This window comes from Pseudopodoces humilis, chromosome 23 (genome assembly GCF_049639895.1).
Source record: "Pseudopodoces humilis isolate 2021_Gansu_Grassland_sample_001 chromosome 23, ASM4963989v1, whole genome shotgun sequence".
Lineage (NCBI taxonomy): Eukaryota > Metazoa > Chordata > Aves > Passeriformes > Paridae > Pseudopodoces > Pseudopodoces humilis.
Window position 1 is genome coordinate 7,840,266 of NC_142222.1, and position 12,504 is coordinate 7,852,769.

Sequence of the window (12,504 nt, forward strand, 5' to 3'; positions counted from 1 at the left end):
GAAGAAAAAAAAAATAAATAAATCCCACTGGGAGAGATGGCAAGGGTTGGGAAGCAGGGCTGCTCCCCCACCCTGTGCTGTGCTGACCTGGTGCCTCCAACAGTGCTTGGCGCTCTCCAAGCTGAACGCGGAGGTGGCCTGCATCGCCGTCCATGAGGAGAGCGCCTTCGTGGTGGGCACTGAAAAGGGACGGGTCTTCCTCAGCGCCCGCAAGGAGCTGCAGGCCGACTTCCAGAAGTTCTGCAGTGAGTATCCGCAGCGGCGCCGTCTCCCCGCGCCGGGGTTGGTGCTCCCCTCGTGCCAGCCGTGACTCCTGCTCGGCACGGAGGGGTTGCGGCTTGGGGGGCACCACAGCGCTGTCCGTGGGGCTGAGTGGTGTTTGAAGTGTTGGAGAAGGTGGGAGGGAACTGCAGCCAGAGCCTCTTCCCTGCCAGGGAGGGCCCTGCGTGGTTCCTCTCTCCAAAAGCATCCCTGAGGTGGCTCAGGGCTGCATGGCTGCTCTGCTGCCCTGCTGCTGTTAGCCTCCGGCAGTGCTGCCAGAGCCCTGGAGTGTTTCTTGAGGACTTAGCAGAAATAGTTTGTCCTAGTGATCCTCCCAGGAGTAGAAGGGCTTTCTTGGTCCTAGGGTTTTTTCCTGGTTTTGGAAAAACAGGAATGGATTTGGTAGCTGGAAGTGTTGGTTGTGGAGTTGCTTATATTTTTGAGGGATGAGCAGTGGTGACAGGATATCTTGAGCAGGAGCCGTGTTCCCCCAGTCTCAGATCAGATTCACCAAGTATCTGAGGGATACCTGTGTGTTGCAAGCCTTCTGTCCCAGCCTTGTACCTCTGCCAGTTTTCAGTGCCTCTGATTTCTTGCTGCCCTCTTAGAAAGATCTGAATTAATCTGAAGCAGACATCACTTGCAGATGAGAGAAGCCTCTTATCTCTCTGGGATTCAGACCTCATCTGAGCACCCTCCCTTATCTGAACCTCTGGTTCTGCCTTTCTTGATGCACGAGGGGAATTGACAGTGATCAGAATTAATGTCAGTGGAGGAGGGAGAGGCAGTACTTGGAGGGTGCAGATGCAGGTGCATTTCACAACCTTGGTGAAACACCCCAAAAAAGTTTTCCAGGGCCTGTTTTGCCATGCTGTAGGAGGCATGTGGAGCTTTACAGGGGGCATGGTGACTGTTTACTTTCCTGTGTCTAGTTCTCTGTGTATCCCACGTTGCTCTTGACCCATTCCCCATGATGTCCCAGCCATGGACTTTCTTCCACAGAAGGATCTATGAGCTCCTTCCTGAACACCCCAGCAGCATCCAGGGCCGATTGCCAATAGGAGTCTGTTGAGGATGATGAAGGAATTAGTCCTTTGTCACTGAAAATCCCTTGCAAATTACTGTGGATAGAACAGCAGTAACGCATTTGTAGTGTTTAATTTTCTGTGCATTTAGAGATGCAAAGAAGTCAATGCCAAAGATATGCTTTATTTGAAGTTTAATGGGGGAAATTAGCAGGAAATAACTGGTATTACTGAGCTACGTGATGCTGAAGGGTAAAAAAGCCTCCAAGAAAGGCAGATTTTCTTTTCCTGAGATATTGAAGGCTAAGCAGATTGAAACCAAAGACTAGGAATGGACTGCCCATTCCTGTTTCAGTCTAGCTGAGTGTGAAAAGCCAGGGAAAAGGGGGTGGGCCTGGATGAGTGATCCTGCTGCTGGCACGACTGCCTATTGCCAGTACCTTTCCCTGCACGTTGGGGGCTGCTGGGATCAACCCAGTGTGATCTCATCCAAGCTGGGGCCTGAGGTGGGTGGGAGACGTGGGACACCTGCCTGCTCACAGCAGTGACTCCTGTTTTCTCCTCTCCCCCCGCAGGAATCCAGCAGAGGAAGGAGCAGGACGCAGAGGTGCAGAAGAAGGCAAAGGAGTGCGGGCAAAGGGTGCTCAGGGTCTCCCCGGACCAGGGATCAGATGTGTACCTCCTCAGGAAGATGGTAGAGGAAGTGTTTGATGTGCTTTATAGTAAGAACCTTCATGCTTCCCTTGGGGGATCTGGAATGTCCCTGGGGCTCACTGAGCTGCCCAGCACTGCCACCAGATGTGGTTTTCATCACCAGCCCGGCTCCTCAGCACGGGGCAGGTGCCTGGCGGGGGCAGCACGGTGAAGTGTGCTCCTGTATCGAGTTAGTGCTGCGCTGAGATGGGATTTGGCCACTGCTTCTCAGTTCTCCAGTGCCCCAAACTGAGTCAAAAAAATCCCTGGGCTGGTTGAAGCATCCTTTGTCTCCCCTGGCCAGGGGAAGCCTCTGTGATGCCCTGAATGTGATTTCCAAGCACACCTTTATCCTTGCCACTGCATCCACAGCACCTCTTTCATAGCACTGTGTTGGAGCTCTGCAGATTCCCTCCCTCTTTTCCCTGGAAAATCTATTTAAAAAGAAAACAGATGATTTTCTAGCACGCGGCCCTGCAGCCCCAACTTCGAGAGATGAGGTGGTGCCGTTCCAGCACATGCATCATCCCCAGCTATAAAGCTTCTGCAATTAAATATAGATGACCATATGGCTGTTGGTATGGAACCCAGTGGGTTGCAGAGCTCCTTCCAGGCCCAATCTGCAGTGGCTTGAGCAGCAGCAGCACCTTCTTCTCTCTTGAGGATCCACTGGAAGCCCCATGGAGCGGCTGGCAGTAGTGGCCGTGCTGCTGGCTCATCCCCTGGCAGCACCTCTAGAGCTATGCTAGTCAGGGAAGGAAAAGTTACATTGGCTTGGGAAAACAGAGCCCCAGTTATTCCCCCATGTTGCTGAGCAGGCTGTGTTAGTTCTGCATGACGCTCTGGGGGAGTTCAGGAGTTCTGGACCAGCTGCAGAACTGGGTGTTTGGCTTTTCTGGCTGCAGCTCCCCATCACCATCTGAGATTCAGGGCCTGGTAGAGCCCTGCAGGTCTCCCTGAGTGCAAAGTGCAGGCTTTGCCCCTGTTTGTGATTTGGGAATGGGCATTCCCACACAGCAGAAGGGAGCTACCACCAACTATGCTGGGCTCACATGCAGGAGTTGCTGCTGCTGGCTATCGCTAGCATCTTCCGCAGGCTTCACAGACAGAAAAGGGAGATGGCATCCCTTCTCCCCTGGGACAGACAGCTGCTGAAATTTTCTGAAGCCACTTCAAGGACTTATAGGCAATATTTTCATTAATGGGAGCAATCATATCCTATTGCTGCCTTCCAAAGTCTGGGCCCAAAAATGAAGGAAGGGATGATGCAGAAAAACCAAAGGAACAGAATGGAGAGCGTGTTTTTTGGTGATGAATTCCTTCTCCAAGGTGCAGGTCTCATTGTCCTGACAGGACAGTGCCAAACTTTGCTGTCCTCTTGGGAATATGTGAATTATTAAAATCTGACATACAATAAATGCATAATTGCATTAGAAAAGCTTGATCAGGGTGCAGCTGCATGGGGTTTATGAAGCAGGCAGCCCATCCATTGGATGATTAATAAAGCTCTTTACAGTTTCAAGATGTATGGAGGTGTGTGGGGACACACCCACAGTGTGGGGAGAAATACACAGGAGACAGTAAGTGCCCCAGGGTGATTCTGTTTGTAACACCGAGAGGAGTGTGAGAGTTTAACAATTATGATTCTTAGAGCTTTTTTTTTATCCTTTAATCAATAAGGATTGGAAACAAAAAATCTTTTAAAATGCTCAGAAGTCAAAAAGATTCCCTGCAGAGCTGGATAATCTCTGCACCAACAGGATGACTGATTACCAGTGGCTTCTATTAACCAGGCATTCATGATGATTATTGTCTCTTTAGCCAAACCACAAATCTCTGAAGGTCACCTTGACAATAACACAGTCCCCATAAAAATATGTCTGGGGATTTCTTGAGCATTGGGTTGATAAGGAGCCACTGTGGACATTGGGAGCTTCTCCCAGTCTTGAAGAGAGGTGATGAAGGGAGGTGGAGAGCTGCTAGAGCCAGCACGTTGGAGCAGGGAAACTGTTAGCTTGCAGAAAGTAAACTCATGGTGTCGTGGTTCAAAGGCTTATTTTAAAACTTTGGTTATTTGCTTAATTAAAATATTATCATTCCTCCCTATAAGAAGCCTGAATGGCTCGTGCAGGTTGCACATTGTTAGTTATAATGCATTCCTTCAAAGGATATGTTGAAGAAATCACTTTTAGTAAGGGCTTGCTGGCAGTGTCACAAGATTTGCAGTGTTTCTATAAGATCTTTTGGTATTGGGTTTTTTTAAGAAGAGAGAAAAAATAAAAGATTGAAAATAAAATCCCTCAACAACTTAAAGGTCCCATAATCTTCTCTGTCTGGAGATGAAGGTGCAGGCACTGTACCATGGCACCAGATGTTCTGCATCTGGACACTGCTTTGCCAGACAGGTTGCATTCCTGCATGGTTGTTCCTTGTTGCTTCATGCTTTCAGCACCATGTTTATTGATCACAGTGGCCTGGGTTGGTTTCCAAAGTAATTTTTCCCCAGAGAATAGCTTGAGGGTTTTGGCCATTCCTTGAAATCCTTCAGAGCAGGCTGTTTTTCTGATGGTGTTTTGCCTGCAAAGCATAGTAGGGCAGTCCTTGTTTGGGCACACAGGCTCTTTCTCTGCCTTAGAAAATCCCTATATAATGGCAATGTTCACTACTTGTCTGCTGCTGCCAGGGAAGGGAAAGCAATTTGTACCTGACTCTACAGGGAGATTTTGGTGTCAGAGATAAAATGGAGCCAGAGGCACATGGTGGGGACATGGTGGGACTATGTTGCCACTGTTGAGGGGAGCAGGTGAGAGTTCTGGGCTGCTGGAGGTGATTGTGCAGTCAAATGTATCGATGTTCAATCTGTCTGTGAATAGTGGGATGGAGGGAGATTATTGGTTTTGGTTTTTTTTCCTTGTCTGTCAAAGTGAATCAAAGCTGCTTGACAGCAACAGCAATCAACTGCTTTCCGTTCTTCCAGGAGGTAAAATAAGAAAACTGACTAGAAATGAGGCTCCCAGAATATCTCAGTAAGCATGAGATAAAAATCATTGCGAGCTCCTCTGCCTTCTTTGTCAGCCCTTGGCTCCTTCCCACCTTGCTGACGGCCATGTACCTCACTGGCATATGGCTGGGCACTCCCAGGGGTGTGCTTGTGCCAAGTGACCCCAACTGAGGATTCTGCCGTGAAACCTGAATGATGAGACATCTGCTTATTGGCCTTTATGAGCTTTTTATTAATTAGTGCTTTTAGAAAGGAATTGGAGCGCCTTGCATGCTAAGTGCGAAGGTAGGAATGGGGTTTTTCTCCTAATGATTCTGCTGGTATTTCTTGCTCTTGCATTTACTCCTCCAGCCCAGCTCAGCCATGGTGAGGGGCACAGGGTATTTGTCAGTGTGTAATTCTGTCCCCTCCCCAGGTGAAGCCATGGGGAAGAGCAGCGTGGTCCCTTTGCCGTACGAGAGGTTCCTGAAAGAGCCGGGCTCGCTGGCAGTTACTGGCTTGCCTGAGGGGATCAGCTTTAAGAAACCTCTGGAGTATGATGTGAAATCCCTGATGGCCATCCTGGAGCACAGCCACAGCATCCGCTTCAGGCTAAAAAGGTAATTTTGGGGACCTCCAAGGAGCAAGAGAGCGGCGAGCCCTTGGGGTGGTGTATCTTCCAACACTGGCACAGGCAGGAGGGTCCCTCCCATGCTTCTCCTCGTGACCCACAAACCTGGGTCCAGCCATGCCAAATCCAGCCTTGCACAGAGATTTGTTCGTGCTGGGGGGCTTGAGTCCATTTCAGACTCATTTCTATAAAAAGTGTGTGTAAACACGCACATTAACTGCATCTTTTTATGTGTCTCTGCCAAAATTTCCACTGCGATAAGCTAAGTGCTTTTCTGTCTCCAGAGAGATTTCCAGGGTAAATGCTGCAAGTATCTTCCCAGGCTGAAATGGGTTTTTTAATGCCAGACAAGGAGGGAAGTGGGGGACTGCAGCAGAGCAAACTCCCCCTTTTGGCCACATTTATGCAAGGGGTTCAGTAGTTTTAGGTGCATTTCCCCTGCATTTGCTTGGCTGGCAGCACCTCAGATCCATTCAGGAAAATGCTGAGCATGACCAAATACCTCCTCTAAAGGCTTGATGCTTCTAGAAAATCAGGCTGAGACAGCTAAAAGTAGGACACACAGAGTTTGAGCTGTCTGTGAGCTTGTGGCTCCCTTTCTCATATGGAGCACATTGGTTTCTTCAGTGTGAAACTCATCCATGGGCTGAGCTCCCCCTTGAATGTGCCATGGGGGGGCTGGCACAGGCAATGGAGCCAAGTGATTTGGTCATAAAAGGTTTTACCCTTTAAATGCAAAAATGCCATAGAGCTGGGCAGCTTGATCCTAGCTAATAAAAGTGCTTAGAGCTACCGTAAGAGTAACCAGCTCCACTTAAAGAAGACAGGAGCTGTTTAAGTGCCTGAAGATGCTCAGGAGTTTGAATGATGGATGTAACTTCTGAATCATAGATCAGAGCTATAGAATGGTTTGTGTTGGAAGGGGCCTTAAAAACCATCTCATTCCAAGCCCCTGCTATGGGCAGGGATGCCTTCCACTGTCCCAGGTTGCTCCAAGCCCCATCCAGCCCAGCCTTGAACACTTCCAGGGATGGGACAGCCACAGCTTCTCCAGGCAACCTGTTGCAGGGCCTCACCACCCTCACAGGGAAGAACTTCTTCCTAATATCCAATCCAAACCAACCCTCTTTCAGTTTGATGCCGTTCCCCATTGTGCTCTAACTCCCTGCCTTTGCCAAGAGTCCCTTTCCACCTCTCCACTACCTTTGGAAGGCCAGAATATGTTCTCCCCAGAGCCTTCTTTTCTCCAGGCTGGACAATCTCAACTCTCTCAGCCTTTCCAAATAGGAGAGGTGCTCCAACCCTGTAATCGTCTTCATGGCACTCCTCAGCAAGGAGCCTGGCAGCTGGTGGTGCGGCATGTCCCACCCTCCCAGGCACGGCCCTTCTTCCCCATCCACATCCTCGCTTGTTGCAGCTTAGCAGTGCCATGGGCCCAAAGGAACCTGTTTTTCCCTCCTCTTCTCCCTTCCTTCCCCTCAGGCCAGCAGATGAGCCCAGCCGAGAGCCCAACCCCAACATCGAGTTAACTTGTTCCTCCCTCGCCTCCAAGGGCAGCCGAGACTCTGGTGCCAACGGCCCTGTGGCCAAACCCAGCAGCCAGGATGCCCCCTCGGCCATTGCTATCACCAACTTCCTTTACGGCGTCTCGCTGCCCACCCCTGTCACCATCGACCTCAAGCAGGAGGTGTCCTCGGGGCTGCCTGCGCCGACTGCGGCGGGCGAGGCGCTGCTGGCCCGGCCGGCGGGAGAGCTGAAGGTGCCTTCCTCACAGGAGTACAGCGACTGCTGTGGTAATAGCCTGGAGTTTGCTCTCGCATCAGGGCCTGGTGCTCAGCCCGCCCCTGGCCCTGGTAGGGGGCAGGCTGGGGGTTTTGGTGTTGCTTGGATGAGAAGCAGCGTAAGAGCTCGGCCTGTATGGACATGAGCAGAGCCCTTGCCGTGCTGCGCTGCCCCAGCCCTTCCCTGGGTGCCTGCAAGGTGCTGACAGGGCAATACCTCTATTTTTGCCCCAAAATGACAGGTGCTGCACCACCAGGCCAGAAAGGCAGCCGGAGTGGGGATGGCAGGGGTTGGTCTGGCCAGCACCGCACCAGGTGTCACAGGCCAGGGTGCATGGAGGAGAAACAGAAGGGTTGGTGGGGGACAGCACCAAGGGTCCTGTTGTGGTGCCTGGAACACTGGTCAGGCTCTCATCAGCCCTTTCTCCTTGTCTCCCCTCTTGTCCAGGACAGAAATCATCAGTCTCCGGAGGTCCCCTCATCCAGAATGTGCACTCATCCAAGCGCATCCTCTTCTCCATCGTCCATGACAAGACAGGTCTGTGTCCTGCTCCAGCATTAAAGGCAGCTGGCAGCCTTAGGGAAAGGTTTCCCCTCACCACATCTCTCCCCAGCAGTCTCCCAGCCCTCTCCACGCTCTGCAGGGACCTGGCAGTGCTGGAGGTGATGCATCTTGCACTGGAGCCAAGACTTTCATCTCTGCTCTGCTCCATCCCTGCCATTCCACAATGCTGCTAGTGGTCCTTGAGCACTGCTGGCTGCCTGGGAATTCCCATCTCTGCTTCCTGCACAGGGAACCAAGGCATGGCTCAGGGAGAGGCTGCTTGCCCCAGCTGCAAACAGCACATACCTGCTGAAAACTTGGCATTGTTTCAATGACTGAAACCCACTAATCCCAGTGGGATTCTGCAGCAGTGCCTGGGGGGATCAGCAGTGGGGAGGAGACAGGCATTTCCCCACCTCCACTGCACCCAAGGGAAATGCAGCCTGAAAACCCATGCCTGCCTTAAAGAGGAGAAAAAAATATGGGTGGGAAGGTTGGGAAAGAGGAGAAGATGGAAAAGATCCACTTGTGAAAGGGCTGTACCTTTCAAGGGTTCATTCCAGGTGGAGTTGGCTCTGTCCAAGAGGATCTTTCATTCCAGGGCTGAGAAATTTTATGGGGTCACTTCTTAGGAATCTGCTTTGCACATGCCAAGGAGAGTGCTTAGGTTTGGGGTTGGAGAAGCCCAGACCTTATCTGCCAGCCTGGCAAAATTCGCTCAGGAACAGGGAAATAATTTTTGAAGTCTTGTTCCTGCTTCACAGCACTTTGCAGGAAAAAAGTGCATCTGCTGTGTATGAACCATATGGAAGTTTCTTATTTCTTGTATTTTGTTTTGATAGATAAGTGGGACAGTTTTATAAAAGAAACTGAAGACATCAACACCCTTAGGGAGTGCGTGCAAATTCTTTTTAACAGCAGATATGGTGAGTAGGAGTTAATATCCCATTATGCATCTGCAGTGCTTGTGGATTGCATATCATTATATAGCAATCATTTTTGTTCCCTAACACAGCAGCAGAAGCCATATGCTAGAGCTCCCTGCTCTTCCTAACACATTTAGCTCAGCAGCTCCCAGTCTCCTGAAGGTTATGTCAATATTTCTGTTTGGAGCCCCACACCATTGTCAAGAAATTTATAACTGGGCTGTAAAACAGCCCTGTCTGGGAATGTGGTGTGCTGGATCATAGCACTTGGGCACCAGGAGTGGTGGCATGTGGCCCTTTTACATACATGTGGCAGGTAAAAAGAAGGTGGTTGTTGTTGCAGCTGCTTTTTTCTCCATTTGCACGGTTTGCATATGTTGTTGGTGCTCCTTTTGCTGTGGGCAGTGCTTTTGGTGTAGCTCCTGGGCATTTTGGCAGGTGGAAGCTTTAGAAATCTCTTGGGGCTGGTGGGCTCTTCAACTGTGCCATCCCCACCAGGCTGTGTAATTCCTGAGTTACAGGTGGGCTGTAGATGTGTGCTGTGTCACCTGTGAGTTGTATATGGGCTTGAGACAAGCCCTTTCATTTGTGATTTATATTTGTGGTGCTGGAGTGTGTCCGAAGGGTAACAGAGCTTAGGAGGAGCAGCTGAGGGAGCTGTGGGGGCTCAGCCTGGAGAAAAGGAGGCTCAGGGGGACCTTCCCACTCCCTACCATTAGCTGAAGGAGGTTGTAGCCAAGTGGGACTCAGTTTCTTCTCCCAGATGGTAAGTGATAGAATTAGAGGAAATTGCTTCACACTGCTCCAGAGAAGGTTTAAGTTGGACATTGGGGATAATTCCTTCACTGAAAGGATGGTCAGGCAGTGGCACAGGCTGTCCAGGGTAGTGATGGACTCACCATCCCTTGAAATGTTTGAAAAAGCACATGGACATGGCACTTGGGGACACGTTTGGTGAGCATGGTGCTGCTGGGTTAACAGCAGGAATCAATCTTAGAGGGTTTTTCCAACATTAACAATTTTATGATTCCATGTGCTATGCAGCTTCTGAATCACAGAGCTCACAGACCTGTGGTGGGTCACAAAGAGTTTGGGAATGATATTTGGGCCAGTTTACTCGTGGTTTGAGCATCACTGGGCATATTTGGGAGTTTTGGGAGCTGTGTTTACTGCTGCTTTCCTTTTTGTCCCATTTCCCACAGGAGAGCTTCTCCTGGGGCTCAGTTTCTGGGACAAGCAGAGAGGAGGGCAGAAAGCATTTGCTCTGCTTGAGTTCAAGCCCCCTTACACCTTTGTCTTAGCATCTGTGAAAGACAAAGCACTTGTGTAAATGAAAACCATGTGTTTCATCTTTCAGCTGAAGCCTTGGGGTTAGACCACATGGTCCCTGTCCCCTACAGGAAGATTGCCTGTGACCCTGAGGCAGTGGAGATCATTGGCATCCCAGACAAAATACCTTTCAAAAGACCTTGCACCTATGGTGTCCCCAAACTCAAACGGATACTGGAGGAGAGGCACAACATCCATTTTGTCATCAAAAGGTGGGTGGCAAGGAAAGCCAAAGGAAGTGGATGGCTCAAGGGTGTCAGGGATTTGAGCTGTGCTCCCTCCTTGCTCACAGGGTCTGTTTTGACACCAAAAACTCATTTTACCCTCTTTCAATAAAGACAGTTGAAAGCTCTTTCCCCCTGCAAACCTCTGGTTTTCATCCCTCTTTCTTTTTGCAAGAGGTGGCTGTACCATGATCACCCCCAAGCTCTGCCACCCTGTTTTAAGTGATCACTGGCACCAAACTTTGCTGATGCCACCCCAAACATTTGGAGTTGGTTACAGCAACTTCAACAGCAAGCAGATTTAGAGGTGCTTTAGTTAATATGCCATAACTTGTTGCTTGGTTGCACAACAGGCTAAAAGGCCTTTTTTTAGCTGAAAAAGTCATTCCCTTTTTTCAAAGAATGAAAAAATTACTAGTTTGACTTGGTTTAATGCTATTCATTAGTTAAACCTCCAATTCAGTCATTAGCAGCATCTATTTCTAATTCTTTTTTTTTTCCTTTTCTCCTAGGATGTTTGACGAAAGAATTTTTACAGGTACGTTCTTCAAATCCTTTGATTTATTGCCCACAAAATTGAAAGGTTATCCAGAGAAGCAGAGTTGAAATAATGTCACCTGAAAGTAGAGGATGTGCAGGACATAGGCAGTTATGCTCAGTAAGGAGGGGCCTTGTCTGTGCCCTACACCAGGACATTGCCTTTGCCTGGTGTCAGTGCAAGCTCTGTACTCCCCTTAAAAACTGAGTTTTGAAGGTTTAAGGAAGAATTTCTGGTGTGTGAGGCTGGGCTGGCTCCTGAATCAGGCTGAGCCACAATACAGGCAGTACATGGTATATCTGTAATTTCAAGAGGAAGAAAATCACTGCTGTGTTCCTCACTGGTAAATTATTCCTTTTCTTTTTTTTTTCTTTTTTTTCTATTGGGAAGTGGTGGCATCATCCAGCTGCTAACCAATTTTTTTTAAAAATAACAAAAGCTCATTTTTTCAGTGACAAAATGGTGGGGAGGGAGTTCTTTGACTTTCTTTGCTCTTTGTTTTTTTTTTTACTCCTTTTTTCTCTGTGCTGGAGAAGCCAGACTAATTCTTTACTGTGAGGGTGGTCAGGCCCTGGCACAGGTTGCCCAGAGAAGCTGCAGCTGCCCCATCCCTGGAATTGTTCAAGGCCAGGTTGAATGGGGCTTGGAGCGATCTGGGATTGTGGAAGGTGTCCCTGCCATGGCAGGGGGTGGAATGAGATGGTCTTTAAGGTCTCTTTCAACCCAAACCATTCTCTGACTCCAAGTGCTTCTTGGCAGATACAAGGAGACAGGTACCCATGCTGTGAGACTCCAGCAATGCCCTCACCCATCACTCACACACCTGGAATATGGCATTGCATCCAAATTTATCGCTCCTGGGTCCTGGATTGCCTGGGCTTGGCTCACAAGTAAAGACATGTTTTGGGGTGCTGGTTTGGTTTTCCCTGCATGTGCTGGTAGCTTTCCAGACACCTTCTTCCCAGATATCTCTGCCAGCCAGATTATCACTCTGGCCCACGACAGCCCCAGCCCTAAGAGTGCTTCCTGAGCATGATGACACCCAAAGGGGACCTCCAGCAGAACCTGGAGGGGGTCCCACCTACATGATGGGAGATTTCTTTGTCTAAATCCATTAATGGCTTTTTTTTCCCTCAAGAAAAGGATTTCTTTAAGCTGTAGCCCATCCCCAGGGGATGGAGCACTGAAGTGTGTTTTGGGGTGCTTGGATTTTTCTTGTGTAATTTCTGCACGATGTCTGGGGGAGGCATCGTGTGCATCTGCACATCAGCTCCAGAGCTGCTGATGGAGACCACTGTGCTATCAGCTCGTGGATTACGTGGTAGGGAGGTGCAAGTGGATATTCAGAGATGAGAAAGCAAACCCAGCAGAACTGAGGTGGGTGACAGGTCCCTGCAGGGCTACCAGAAGCAAAACCCATTAAACCTGGATCTCTGCGGTTTGCGTCAGCACATCAGCTTGTGCAAAAAAACCCCTCATCTGCTGAGTCAGGAGGTGCCATTTCTGCAAAGACATTATTTTCTGAGTGGAGCTGTATTTTAAGTTGCCATTTGCAAAGTATCCCAAAGCTTC

The 12,504-nt window shown here is 49.5% G+C and overlaps 1 protein-coding gene across 9 annotated transcripts in view; it reads left to right on the forward strand.

The window, feature by feature from the left end:
• Positions 1 to 12,504, forward strand: part of GTF2IRD1 (GTF2I repeat domain containing 1) — a 61,354-nt gene that overhangs the window by 22,112 nt on the left and 26,738 nt on the right. For all 9 annotated transcript variants that reach the window (XM_088066102.1, XM_014254879.2, XM_088066104.1 and 6 more), the window contains 8 exons: positions 104 to 245; positions 1,862 to 2,008; positions 5,396 to 5,579; positions 7,073 to 7,383; positions 7,820 to 7,909; positions 8,758 to 8,841; positions 10,199 to 10,382; positions 10,907 to 10,932. In XM_088066102.1, the coding sequence (XP_087922228.1) occupies positions 104 to 245; positions 1,862 to 2,008; positions 5,396 to 5,579; positions 7,073 to 7,383; positions 7,820 to 7,909; positions 8,758 to 8,841; positions 10,199 to 10,382; positions 10,907 to 10,932 (1,168 nt within the window). The remainder of the gene's footprint in view (positions 1 to 103; positions 246 to 1,861; positions 2,009 to 5,395; positions 5,580 to 7,072; positions 7,384 to 7,819; positions 7,910 to 8,757; positions 8,842 to 10,198; positions 10,383 to 10,906; positions 10,933 to 12,504) is intronic.